This window comes from Bos mutus, chromosome 8 (genome assembly GCF_027580195.1).
Source record: "Bos mutus isolate GX-2022 chromosome 8, NWIPB_WYAK_1.1, whole genome shotgun sequence".
NCBI lineage: Eukaryota > Metazoa > Chordata > Mammalia > Artiodactyla > Bovidae > Bos > Bos mutus.
The window spans coordinates 37960863-37972538 of record NC_091624.1 but is presented as its reverse complement, the minus strand read 5'-3'; the positions used below and the strand labels follow the sequence as shown (position 1 = coordinate 37972538).

Sequence of the window (11676 nt, the reverse complement as noted above, 5' to 3'; positions counted from 1 at the left end):
CCTGCCCGGGGCCCAGTTCCCAAGTGTCGCGCGCTCTAGCCAGCGGCGAGAGCCCCACTGATCTGGGAATCCGGAGCTGACCCAGAACTGCAGCGCTCCCGGGCAATCCCGGCTCCTGCGGGCCCACTAGCTGGAAGAAGGGGATCCAGAAAGTTCCACGAACGTTGAGAACCCAGGCTTGCGCCCATCCCCACAAGGCCCTTCCGCACAACTCCTCCCCACCCGAGCTCCCCCCGCGCCGTTGCCCAGGTAACCGCGGGCGGTGGCAGCGGTGGGAGGGGCGGGACTTCCGGCGGGTGACGCGCCTGGGCTCGGCTACAAAAGGAGACTGCTGCGGCGCGCCGGCCGGAACTTTCCAGAACGCTCGGTGAAAGGCGGAGGAGCGGCGGCTGCCCGAGCTGCGCACAGCAACGCGCTCTTTCCCGCTCCCCCACACCGGCATCGGCCCGCTCACCGGTGAGTTTCAGCTCTCCCGCGTCCCCTCTTCCTAAGTCTGGCGCCACAGGCGGCGCTGGGAAGCTGGATAGAGCCGCGGTCGGGAGGCGGTTGGCTCCGCGTGGGCGGGAGGGTTGTCGGTTCCTGTATCCTCGAGTCCCCTTCTGGAAGGCCGGGCGGGGGGGGGGTGCCCCGGCAACCCTTGCCGGCGCGCAGCGAGTGGACCCAAGACCTTTCCTGAAGCTTTTTCCATCCCTCCTTGAGGTCTCCAAGGATCTGCCGCCTCCGGCTTTTCCTCTGCGGGCGCTCGCTGAGGGGGTGGGGGGAGTGGGGGGGTGGGGGGAGTGGGGGGGGGCCCCTGCGCGCACGCGCGAAAGGACCCTTGGGGCGAGGGGCTGCGGGAGGAGCCGGGCGGAGGCTGCGGCTTTCGTTTCTCTGGTCTCTCCTCCTCCTCTTTGTTGAGTGCTGGGTTTCTCCCACCCCTTCCATCCGGGAAGGGGAAGGGAAGGAAACCGTAACGGTCGGCCCTGAATGCAAGGGAGAACCTAACAACATGTAAACTATGCTGGCTTGTGGGGGCGATAGGGGTTCGGTCAAAACAGAGGAGCTACTCTCTTCTGTGATTGAGAAAGAGACTGAGCGGGGAGGGGAGCTAGTTTTCTTTATCAGTTTCATAAAACACTACCTCTCCCCCGCCCTATGCCAAAGTGTTTTTTCTTGGAAATGTGTGGTTTACCAGGTTTACCAAAGAGAATAATAGTGGACTGAACCTGTTAATACCCCTTTTCTTTGCTGCCCTCTGTCGCTACTTGGGAAGGGAAACAGAATCCAGATAGTAGTCGCGTTAGTATGGACCCTTCCAGGTGGAAACCAGCGCTACAGGAGGTTTTTGAATTATTCCCTGGTGATTGTTAGGTTATATTTAGTCTATTAGGATTTACGGGTGAGTTACCAGAGGAATTGTTACTTTCTCTGTGAAACTTAAGGAAAGTGGTGGTCTTATCAGATTTGTCAAAGAACAGATTTCTCTGCCTGAACTCTTGATTTTATTAATTAAAATTATCAGTTGAAAGTCGGTTAAAATTGAGCTTTCTTGTTTTAGGCTGTAGAAAATGGTGAAAGAAACCACTTACTATGATGTTTTGGGGGTCAAACCCAATGCCACCCAAGAAGAATTGAAAAAGGCTTACAGGAAACTGGCCTTGAAGTACCACCCTGATAAGAATCCAAATGAAGGCGAGAAGGCAAGTAGTACACCCATAACATAGTTGAATTCTTCTTGTCAGGTGTATAGTATTTCAATTACAACGTGAAATTATGTTTAATATAGTAGCTGTCCTTTTTGAGTGAAATTTATCCCCTTTTTCTCAAAACAGTTTAAACAGATTTCTCAAGCTTACGAAGTGCTCTCTGATGCAAAGAAAAGGGAGTTATATGACAAAGGAGGAGAACAGGCAATTAAAGAAGGTGGAGCAGGTGGTGGTTTTGGCTCCCCCATGGACATCTTTGATATGTTTTTCGGAGGAGGAGGCAGGATGCAGAGAGAGAGGAGAGGTAAGAATAACCTAATCTACATGTACCAAACTAAAGTTAGCCCTTTTAGTCAAAGCAGATTCTTGAGAATTCAACTATTAAATGCTTGTTTATTTGTTAGTATAATGTACACTAACCTATGGTAATAGTTTTGATGAAACTAAAAATAGCTAAGCCAGTCAAGTACTAAAAAGTGTGTCTAAAGTTGTTGGGAGTATACACGGCTTCATGAAGTATAAGAACATAATTTTCAAAACCTTTTTCACAGATTTTATTTGATCCTCAACCCCAGTGGGAAGTGCAGTGGTTTTATCCTGTCGAAAGTAAATTACGTATCAGAATTCTAAATTTTTATCAAGGTCATATATAGCCGTCCCATCAGTCTTCACTGGAACACAGGTTCATTGCCTCCAAATGGCCTGCTGTCTGTTTAATCTTTCTTAAGTTTTATTACATCAAAATATGTGCCTTTAACGTGTGATTTCTGGACTGTAGAAATACTGCTCATAGGAGTACAGTGTTCTGGTTAGAGTTCATGTTACTCTGTTCCCACTGTGGTTTATACAAACTAATGGGTAGAAGGAATGGGCAGGCTCTTAAATTTCCTCTTTGAGTGTTCTTGGATTCCGAAAGACTGGGAATTGTGTGTGTATGTTTAATGCTGCACAGGGTGTTAGTTGCAGCATGCAGGATCTTTTTAGTTGTGGCTTGTAGGATCTAGTTTTGCTGATCAGTGATCAAACCCAGGTCCCCTGCATTGGGAGCACTGAATCTTGGCTTCTGCACTACCAGAGATGTCTCACAACTGGACATTTTTGTTCAGATTTTCTTGAAAGGGGTATGTTTTACTTTTTTTTTTTTAAAGAAATTTAAACAATTTCCAATCAAAATCGATTGGCGAACTACTACATGTCTTAAATTGATGAAAGGTCATTTTCTGTAGTATGATACTGAAAAAAATTTGCTTAAATTTCAGAAGTTTTATTCCTTCCCTGTACTCTGAAGTCTATAAAGCACTGAAGTAAGCAGGGCAGCTTTTAGCATGGCAGAACCAGTTATGTGGTATTTGATACAGAAACAAAAGGTGGGTCCAGGAGCAGAAGGTTATAGTTAATGGTACTTCACTTTTGATTGGAAACTAAAAATGTTCATTATACATATTGTGGAGATAGTTCAAGATCTTAAGCGAAAGTATTTCCTGGTGGATAAAGTCATTGTGAAAGAATCACTAGCTAGGAACTTATTACCTATTGACAGGTCACTATATTTCTGTAGCCTCTGTTCTTATATAATCTCCACCTTCCACTTCCCATTTCTAGATGAGATATGCCATTCCTTTGTAGCTCCTGGCAATATAAAATTTAGATTTCTTCAAAGAAAAATAAAAATTCAGTTACTTAGTTTGTAATAGCCATATTTACATGCTCAGTAACCATGTGTGACTACTGGCTATTGTATTGGCTACCAGAGGGTATAAACCTTCTCCCTTACTGCAGAAAGTTCTGTTGGAAAGCACTGTGGTAAAGAATGAGAAATCTAGCCTTTAAACAGTCAGCTCAGCAGTATGTGCTGTTCCTACTTCAGGAAGAAGTAGGAATTGATATTCTTTGGAGACTGAATAAATAGATCAGCTTCCCTGGCCAAACTTGATTAGTTTTTGGAACTTTAGTGTGCTAAAGAGTTTTTGGATGTTGTAATTGGTCATGTCGCTCAGTATAATACATGAGTCAAGGAATATACTAGAACAGAAAAGCAGTTTGGGTTAAACTATTGTGAAATGTGTCTATTCAAGTAACATGAGTTTTTTCAGATGATTTTTGCAGTTAATGTTTTTGGTTGCCATAAATATAGGAGGGCCACAGCTGCATCCATATGTGTTACTTAATCTCACCTGATTTTCCTTATTTGAAGTTACACCACAGTTAGATTATGTGTGAATCTGTAAGGCTCATCTTTCATTTTCCTTTACCGTTTTTACAGTGCCTTGAACACAGGATGCAGCTTTCTAAAATTTTACTTATTTTTGGCTGTGCTGGGTCTTGCTGCAAGGGCTGTTTGCAAGCAGTATTCTAAATGAGGACTGTTTTGTTATAGGTAAAAACGTTGTCCATCAACTTACAGTAACTTTAGAAGATTTATATAATGGTGCAACAAGAAAACTAGCTCTGCAAAAGAATGTGATTTGTGACAAATGTGAAGGTATGTCTTAACATTCATGTTTCAAAATGGAACTGAAACCTTTCTGGGTATATAAAACTGGCAGATACTGTGCTGTGCAAATGTGAAAACCACCTGAACCTCTTTCAGAAATAACAGCAAATTATCAGCACTTTCATGTGTGTGTTTTGAATGCAGGGTGGAATTGATGTAATTTGGTGTCTTTCTACTCAACATTGTTCAGAGATGAGTACTTCCTATCCCCTCTAGAACTTGAGGCACTCCAGTGGCTTCATAATCTTAATACTTAGCAATGTTCTCTTTTGGGGTAGTCAACTGAAATTACTGGCTGTGATATGAATCTTTTAAGTTTTTTTTTTTTTTTAAATAAATAAAAGTTATTTGTTGAAAATGCAGTGTTTCCTAATGAGAGGGAACTGAAATGTTCTCGTTTCACAGTTGAAGTACTCTTAAGAATTGTGCTTTGGGGACATATGTTTAAAATCTAAAATACTGAAATAGTTTATTGAGAAAAATAGCAGTCAAGATGTTTATAATGATAACTGAAGCTGATGTGGCAATATTTTATCAAAAAGCCTGAATTGTAGTTTTTTAAAGCAGCATTCCATCAGACCTTGAAAATATTAATGAAGTGGCATGTTCAGGGGACTGTCTCACTAGAACATTAATCACTATGTCCAACACTAAATTCAAACATTGTTTTTAAACTGTTTAGGCCGAGGTGGTAAAAAAGGGGCAGTAGAATGCTGTCCCAATTGCCGAGGTACTGGAATGCAAATAAGAATTCATCAGATAGGACCTGGAATGGTTCAGCAAATTCAGTCTGTCTGCATGGAGTGCCAGGGCCATGGGGAGCGGATCAGTCCTAAAGATAGATGTAAAAGCTGCAATGGAAGGAAGATAGTTCGAGAAAAGAAAATTCTAGAAGTTCATATTGACAAAGGTGAGTTCTGAGCCACTTTTCTATTTTGATTAATTATATTCTACATTTTGTAATTGCTTAAAACTGTCATAATTGAGGATAGTTTTGAACTGTTGGGGTAAAGAATGGATGTGTATTTGATTTACTAATTTGTAAGAACTTAGACTCACTTTTCATTTTCATGCATTGGAGAAGGCAATGGCAACCCACTCTAGTGTTCTTGCCTGGAGAATCCCAGGGACAGGGGATCCTCGTGGGCTGCCGTCTCTGGGGTTGCACAGAGTCGGACATGACTGAAGCAACTTAGCAGCAGCAGACTATAAATATTTATAATGATTTCTACAGATTAGGTAAACATACCTGTTTCTGCCTCTTGGATTATAACCTAAAACTTTCTTTAAATACTATTAGGATATACTTTTTTTATTTTGCCTATTCCTTAATTTTGTCAGTTTATTTTAAAATCCTTTAAAATGTATTATAGCAGTACATATTCATTGTAGAAATTTGGAAACGTGTATACAGCCCCAGAGTAAATTGTGCTGTACTTAGTATGAAATAATCAACATGAATGGATCCTTCAGACTTGGCTATTTTTAAATGAAACTATTATTACATGTAATACATACATTAATTTAGGCCCCTGCAATAGTAGTCTCCCATGTGACTCAGTACTCCTTCCTCAATTTTGTTTCTCCTTAACTGGTCCATGTTTGGTAGGGTTTGAGTGTCTCCCTATCTGGTAAAATCCCCTTCTTGATACCAACTATATGTACTCAGGAGGGCATTTAGTACTAAGTGAAACCATTTATGAATGTTACACTTGCCTATACCCCCCCAGCCCCCACCTCATGCCACAGTATATGTGGGATCTGAGTTCCTCCTTTGCACCCCCTGCCGTGAAAGAGCGGAGTCTTAACCACTGAACTGCCAGGAAAGCCCCTGCCGGTAATCTTAACCTTGTTGAAACAACCGGTAAAACTTAGATCTGAGTTTAATTGCTTCACTAGTGTAGCAAGACAGTTACTTTACCTCATGCTGCCGCTAAGTCACTTCAGTCATGTCCGCTCTGTGTGACCCCACAGACGGCAGCCCGCCAGTCTCTGTCCATGAGATTCTCCAGGCAAGAACACTGGAGTGGGTTGCCATTTCCTTCTCCATTTGCCTCATGAATGACATGTTTATTTTTGTCAGTGTATAATATTGATGTTTTAGTGTAAGTCCATCTTTTCGTAGAGGTACATACTAAAGTATTTGGGTTAATTGGTATGTCTGGATTTTGCTTGAAGTATATGTAGGAAATGTGGGTGGAAAAGTGTGTAATACATGAAATAGTCATGAACTGGTAATTATGGATCTAGATTGATGTTAAATAGGGATTTGTTCTACTGTTGGCTATTGTATACATTTAATACTTTACATGATAGAAACTAGAACAAAGTTGCTCTTGTTGGGTGATGTCAGTGATCTTTCATTCAGGAAATCCAGAGCCATTACTGCAGTGTAAATGATCTGCAAACACACGAGTTCTTTGTAAAGGTTAGCTAAGTAAGCTCTTACTGAACTTAACTGAGCCAGAGGGAAGAAATCTCAGTAAATATGTTGACCTTTAAGAAATGTTTGCTTATTGGAAAAACTTTTCTATTCTTGACTCTATTATAGACACTAACCACATGGTCTGAAAGTATCTAAAAAGGATTTTAAAAATTATCCTTTTTTAAAAGATTAAAAATCATTCAATGAAAATAGTATAGATTAAAAAAATTTTTTGTTCATATTACTTCTAATACAATAAAGGGAAGAAAGTCTGACTTATGCTTGTTACATTTAGTAGACTTTTTTAAAATTAATGAAATTGAAGTAGTAAAGCATTTATGGTTATGTTTGCCAATCACTGATTGGCGCCAGCATAGACCTTTTTCTTTAGTCCTCACAAGAGCTGTGATGGAGAGGTAGGTCTCTCTGGGAAAGCTGATGCTTAGGAAGGTTATGCAACTTGCTTCCCCAGGGTAATCCTGCCTAGTAATAAATAGCAGCTCTGAGATTTGAGGCTTGATTTGTTTGCCTCTAGATGTGTGTTCTCCATTATGATCACTTTCTTCAGTAAGAAGTTGGATTGATCTAAGCATATGTGCATTTCTGGTAAATTCTCTACAACTTGAGCATCCACAGACTTACACACAAACATGCATTTGTGTTTCTTAGTAGAGACCCTGACCTTAGTTAGATGTTAAGAGTGTAAAATTAGCCTTTTGTTTTTAGGCATGAAAGATGGCCAGAAGATAACATTCCATGGTGAAGGAGACCAAGAACCAGGACTGGAGCCAGGAGATATTATCATTGTTTTAGATCAGAAGGACCATGCTGTTTTTACTCGGTAAAAATTTATAAAATATTCAAACTGACATCTTGCCTATTTGGGATTATTTTTGTTTCCTCTAATTTGAATGAGCTTTTCATTAGGTTTAGAACAGTTTTTGGAAATAACCTAGAAAAGTATAGCAGAAGAATGAGGCTATGTATGTCTTTTATAAATGATTTTAAATCATTAATGTTTCAAAGAATCAGATTGTTTTTGTGTCTAAATTTACATAAATTGTTGCCTGATCTGGTTTTTGAAGGATATGCTTCAATTAGAAGATGTGTTGTATAAGCAGGTGGATTAGGGAATGCATCCCATGACAAAATTTAGCTCCCAGTTTTTTTTAATAAATTTTTTTCAAAACTAATTTTGAAGTATGTGCCTTAAAGCTCTTACCAGTTTCATTTCCTGAGTTTGTGATAAGCTTGGTTGCAACATTTGACTGGAATAGGACTGCAGCAGCTGTTGGGAGTGACATCTTAAAAGAACAAGTTTTGAATTATAGTGTCTCAACAGTAATGGGAAATGCTGTCAAGCTCATAATTTTGATGCTGTCATTTTGAGGTGAATCCTCAGTATTTCTGGAGAGTGATCTGTGTGATGAAAAGATATTACTAGTATGAATTGGAAAAGAAAGCAAGCACGAGGAGGAGGAAGTGTACTGGTATAAAAGGTTGAGTTCACAATGTGCCAGGCACTATATTAATTCATGTACATCAGTAAAGATCTTACTGTTCCCTTGAAATTGGCCATGTCCCCTTTTAATAGACCCTGACTTATCCAGGACCCAGTCTGAGATGTGTTTTACTGCCTAGAATGTGTGGAGGGATTCTGAAGCTTGTCCAGGAAACTGCTGGCAGGTTACATGTATTTGCTGTTCCCTGTTCTCAGCTCATTTTAAAAATCAGGAAGAAAAAAAAAAAGGAAGAAAGGGCATCTTTTGAAATATACCATTTGTTTCTAAAATTGCCTATTTTGGTACTTGGAATCATTGGTGGTTTGAAAGCCCTAAGCATATGCCATATTTCCATTGTACAGACGAGGAGAAGACCTTTTCATGTGTATGGACATACAGCTGGTTGAGGCGTTGTGTGGCTTCCAAAAGCCAATATCTACTCTTGACAACCGAACCATAGTCATCACTTCTCATCCAGGTATGGTAACTAGAAAGTGTTTCTTTCTATTTTGGTGTTCATTGCTAGTAGCTAGTATGGGCATAGAGGAAAGTGGCAATTCAGTATTGATCAGAACAGAACCATCCTTGAGCTGAGCTGAGATTGTGCATTCTTGACTCTCTTGTGAGCCCCTAGAAAATCTATAAATCAAATTTATAGAAACCAGGATTGTTTTCACATTAATGTATTCCTATCAGTGAGCTAGGATGTCCCTCTCTTTATTTTCCCTGCTCATAAAAATGTGATTGTATTTAAGGAGTTTGGCTTTAATGTTTTTAGGTCAAATTGTCAAGCATGGAGATATCAAGTGTGTGCTAAATGAAGGCATGCCAATTTATCGTAGGCCATACGAAAAGGGTCGCCTAATCATTGAATTTAAGGTAAGCTTAGAAAGTACTTCAGAAATATTTGAGAATGATTAGCTTATTAAAATTTTATAATCCTTTTTATCTTTTTAGTACCTGATGCTGAAAGCCTGCAACTTCTTGGATCACTTGTAGTGCATTCTAGTATAATGCTTGCAGACCCAGTACAAGCATATATATTGTGCCTATTACAGCCTTTGGAATACATCATTTCTGTTTTTCTAAATATCTTCTATAACCATATAGTACTCAGATTACTAATGCTCGTGTACCACAGTTTTGCTATAAAAGTTTTTGTCCAAAAGAATAATGTTGTGGCTTTAGTAAATATCTTTTTTTTCAACAGTAAACTTATTCTGAAATAAAGTAAAATTCTAATTGTTTAAATACTGTGATGAATTCAGGGTGTTAACATTTTTTTTTCCTCTTTGATTTGCCCTTTGCTCATATGTCAGCTTTAGGAAAGAGAGCTGAGTCTTTCTAGTTGAATTAGAGAATTTATCCAGTATGCCATCAGCTTCCCTGAAGAACAGACTTCTTCTAAACATCAGATAAAGCCAAATGTAGTAGGAAGGACTGTCAGAAAATTTTAGAATCGAGTTTTTTCTTTAATTGAAGTATAGTTGATTTGCACTATTGGATTAGTTTCAGGTATACAGAGTAGTGATTCAGTTATATTTTTTGCAGATTATATTCCATTACAGATTATTACACAATATTGACTATAATTCCCTATCCTATACAATAAATCCTCATTGCTTACCTGTTTAAAAAAAAAAAAAATTTTTATAAGTTTCTGAATTGCCGGAAGTGCCAATTTTATATTCTCCCTTGTCTAGATCTAATATTACTCCTGTCATGTTGAACATTCTTTGTATCAAGTTGGTTGGTTTGCATCACTGTGGTAGGGAAGGGGATGCATGGCAAGTGGGTATTTTACTAATGAAAGGCTATTACTAGTATCTTTTAAGTACAACAGAAGTATGTTAGCTAGTGTGGATTTCTGACAAAATACTGTAGTGCTCTGGTTCTTAAAGCATCCAACCATTTCCCTTACCTTAAATTGAGTCACCTCAGACCCACAAACTTAACATTTTAAAAATTGCTTTCTGATCAATAGCTTTCTTTAAATATCCATTAAAAAGGATGTGTTTTAGGCTGGGTTCTGTAGAAATGTATTTGCTGAAAAGAAGTGATCGTTACAGTGCAGTTACTGTTTAGTAGGATTTTTTTAAAGGCTTTACCTTGAATTCTGGTTCAGAATACTAGATGATATATGTCGTCTCAGACCATTTGTTCTAACTAACCTGGGATTGGCTGATTTACCAAATAATTCTGTGGTTACAGGTTACAAGTGTGTTTTCTGGGGAAAATGGGTGAATGGTAATTAGTCTAAGGAGGGATAAATAAATCATTTAAACTTTCATTTAAACGGTAAAAATCTCATTTTATAGGTAAACTTTCCTGAGAATGGCTTTCTCTCTCCTGATAAACTCTCTTTGCTGGAAAAACTTCTGCCTGAGAGGAAGGAAGTAGAAGAGACTGATGAAATGGACCAGGTAGAATTAGTGGACTTTGATCCAAATCAGGAAAGACGGCGCCATTACAATGGAGAAGCATACGAGGATGATGAACATCATCCTCGGGGTGGTGTTCAGTGTCAGACCTCTTAGTAGGGCCTGTGAATAACACTCACTGCTGGTGTTTTATTTGCAGTAGTGATTGAGTGAAGGACTATAATCATATGCTCACTACTTGCTTTTGTTTTAATATTCAACTATAGTAGTGTTTAAAAGTTAAATGAAGAATAAACTCAAATATAAAAGCTCTGACTTTGCCCTGTATGTATGATGACTTCAGTGTGTAAGATAAGTTTGGTACTTGTAAAAATGACTTTAAAAAATTTCCCCTAGCATTTGTTAGGCCATACTTTGTAATTGATTTCAGCTATGTACATGGAATAGCTTAGATTGAAATGCCAGGTATATGTATTGACTTCAGTGTATGACCCTTAATTGTTAAGCTATGAAATTAAAACTGTGTTTAACTGGCAGTCAGACAAAGAAATTAATGTAGAGAAGTGTTGGTCTGTATGTAGTAAGTGGGATTCATTGTGATGCTTCTGCATTTATTCTATTGCCTCAACTGTACTTGAAGATGGCATGCTGTATAATTTAATTTAGCCTGTGGTATCAGTGATAGAAATGATACCTTTGTAAAGAAGGGTTTATCATAATATGCTGCTTATTGAGGGCTTGCACTTGTAGAATTGCATTCCTTCTTTTGCTGTGCCATCTTTATTAATATAGCTATTGGTCCTGGTTACTTTTTTTGCCCCCCCCACCTTTGGACCACAGTAAGCCTTAGAGTAGTGACTTCTGGAGCAGGGAAACTTAGAGGTTAGAGTGATGAGACCTTTAATGGAGAAGTAATTTGCATGTATGAGATAGGAAGGTGTTTTTGTAGGTATGTTATAGGCTTACTTTAAACCATTTAACTTATGCTCCAGAGTAACTGTAATTTAATGTTGGTAGTATAGCAGATTATGATGAATAGCTTTAATTGTATGTTTAAAGTCATATGTTCACAAGCTTAAATCTGGTATCAGAATTTAAGCAATTCTTGAAATGTATGAATGTCTCTTTAATATACTGATTACAAAGCATGTCCAGTGTGTCACCACAGGTTTTTTTTCCCCAGGTTAAA

The 11676-nt window shown here is 39.0% G+C and overlaps 1 protein-coding gene across 2 annotated transcripts; it reads left to right on the top strand.

Annotated features, from left to right (window-relative positions):
* Window positions 1-299: 299 nt before the first annotated feature.
* DNAJA1 (DnaJ heat shock protein family (Hsp40) member A1) lies at window positions 300-10799 on the top strand. Of its 2 annotated transcripts, none has more exons than XM_070375474.1 (9): window positions 300-456; window positions 1538-1679; window positions 1812-1989; window positions 4063-4167; window positions 4862-5089; window positions 7331-7445; window positions 8469-8584; window positions 8885-8985; window positions 10425-10799. In XM_070375474.1, the coding sequence occupies exons 2-9, from the start codon at window positions 1548-1550 to the stop codon at window positions 10641-10643; spliced, it is 1194 nt and encodes a 397-aa protein (XP_070231575.1). In that variant the 5' UTR covers window positions 300-456; window positions 1538-1547; the 3' UTR covers window positions 10644-10799. The 2 variants fall into 2 exon arrangements, with proteins under 2 accessions (XP_070231575.1, XP_070231576.1); XM_070375475.1 differs by lacking the exon at window positions 10425-10799 and adding an exon at window positions 9064-10417.
* Window positions 10800-11676: the final 877 nt, after the last annotated feature.

Bases quoted from the DNA above. Each gene is read 5' to 3' on its own strand.
- DNAJA1 (XM_070375474.1), top strand. From the start codon at position 1,548: ATGGTGAAAGAAACCACTTACTATGATGTTTTGGGGGTCAAACCCAAT. The intron at 1,680-1,811 runs GCAAGTAGTACA...TTCTCAAAACAG, and splicing joins ATCCAAATGAAGGCGAGAAG to TTTAAACAGATTTCTCAAGC. The intron at 4,168-4,861 runs GTATGTCTTAAC...TAAACTGTTTAG, and splicing joins GATTTGTGACAAATGTGAAG to GCCGAGGTGGTAAAAAAGGG.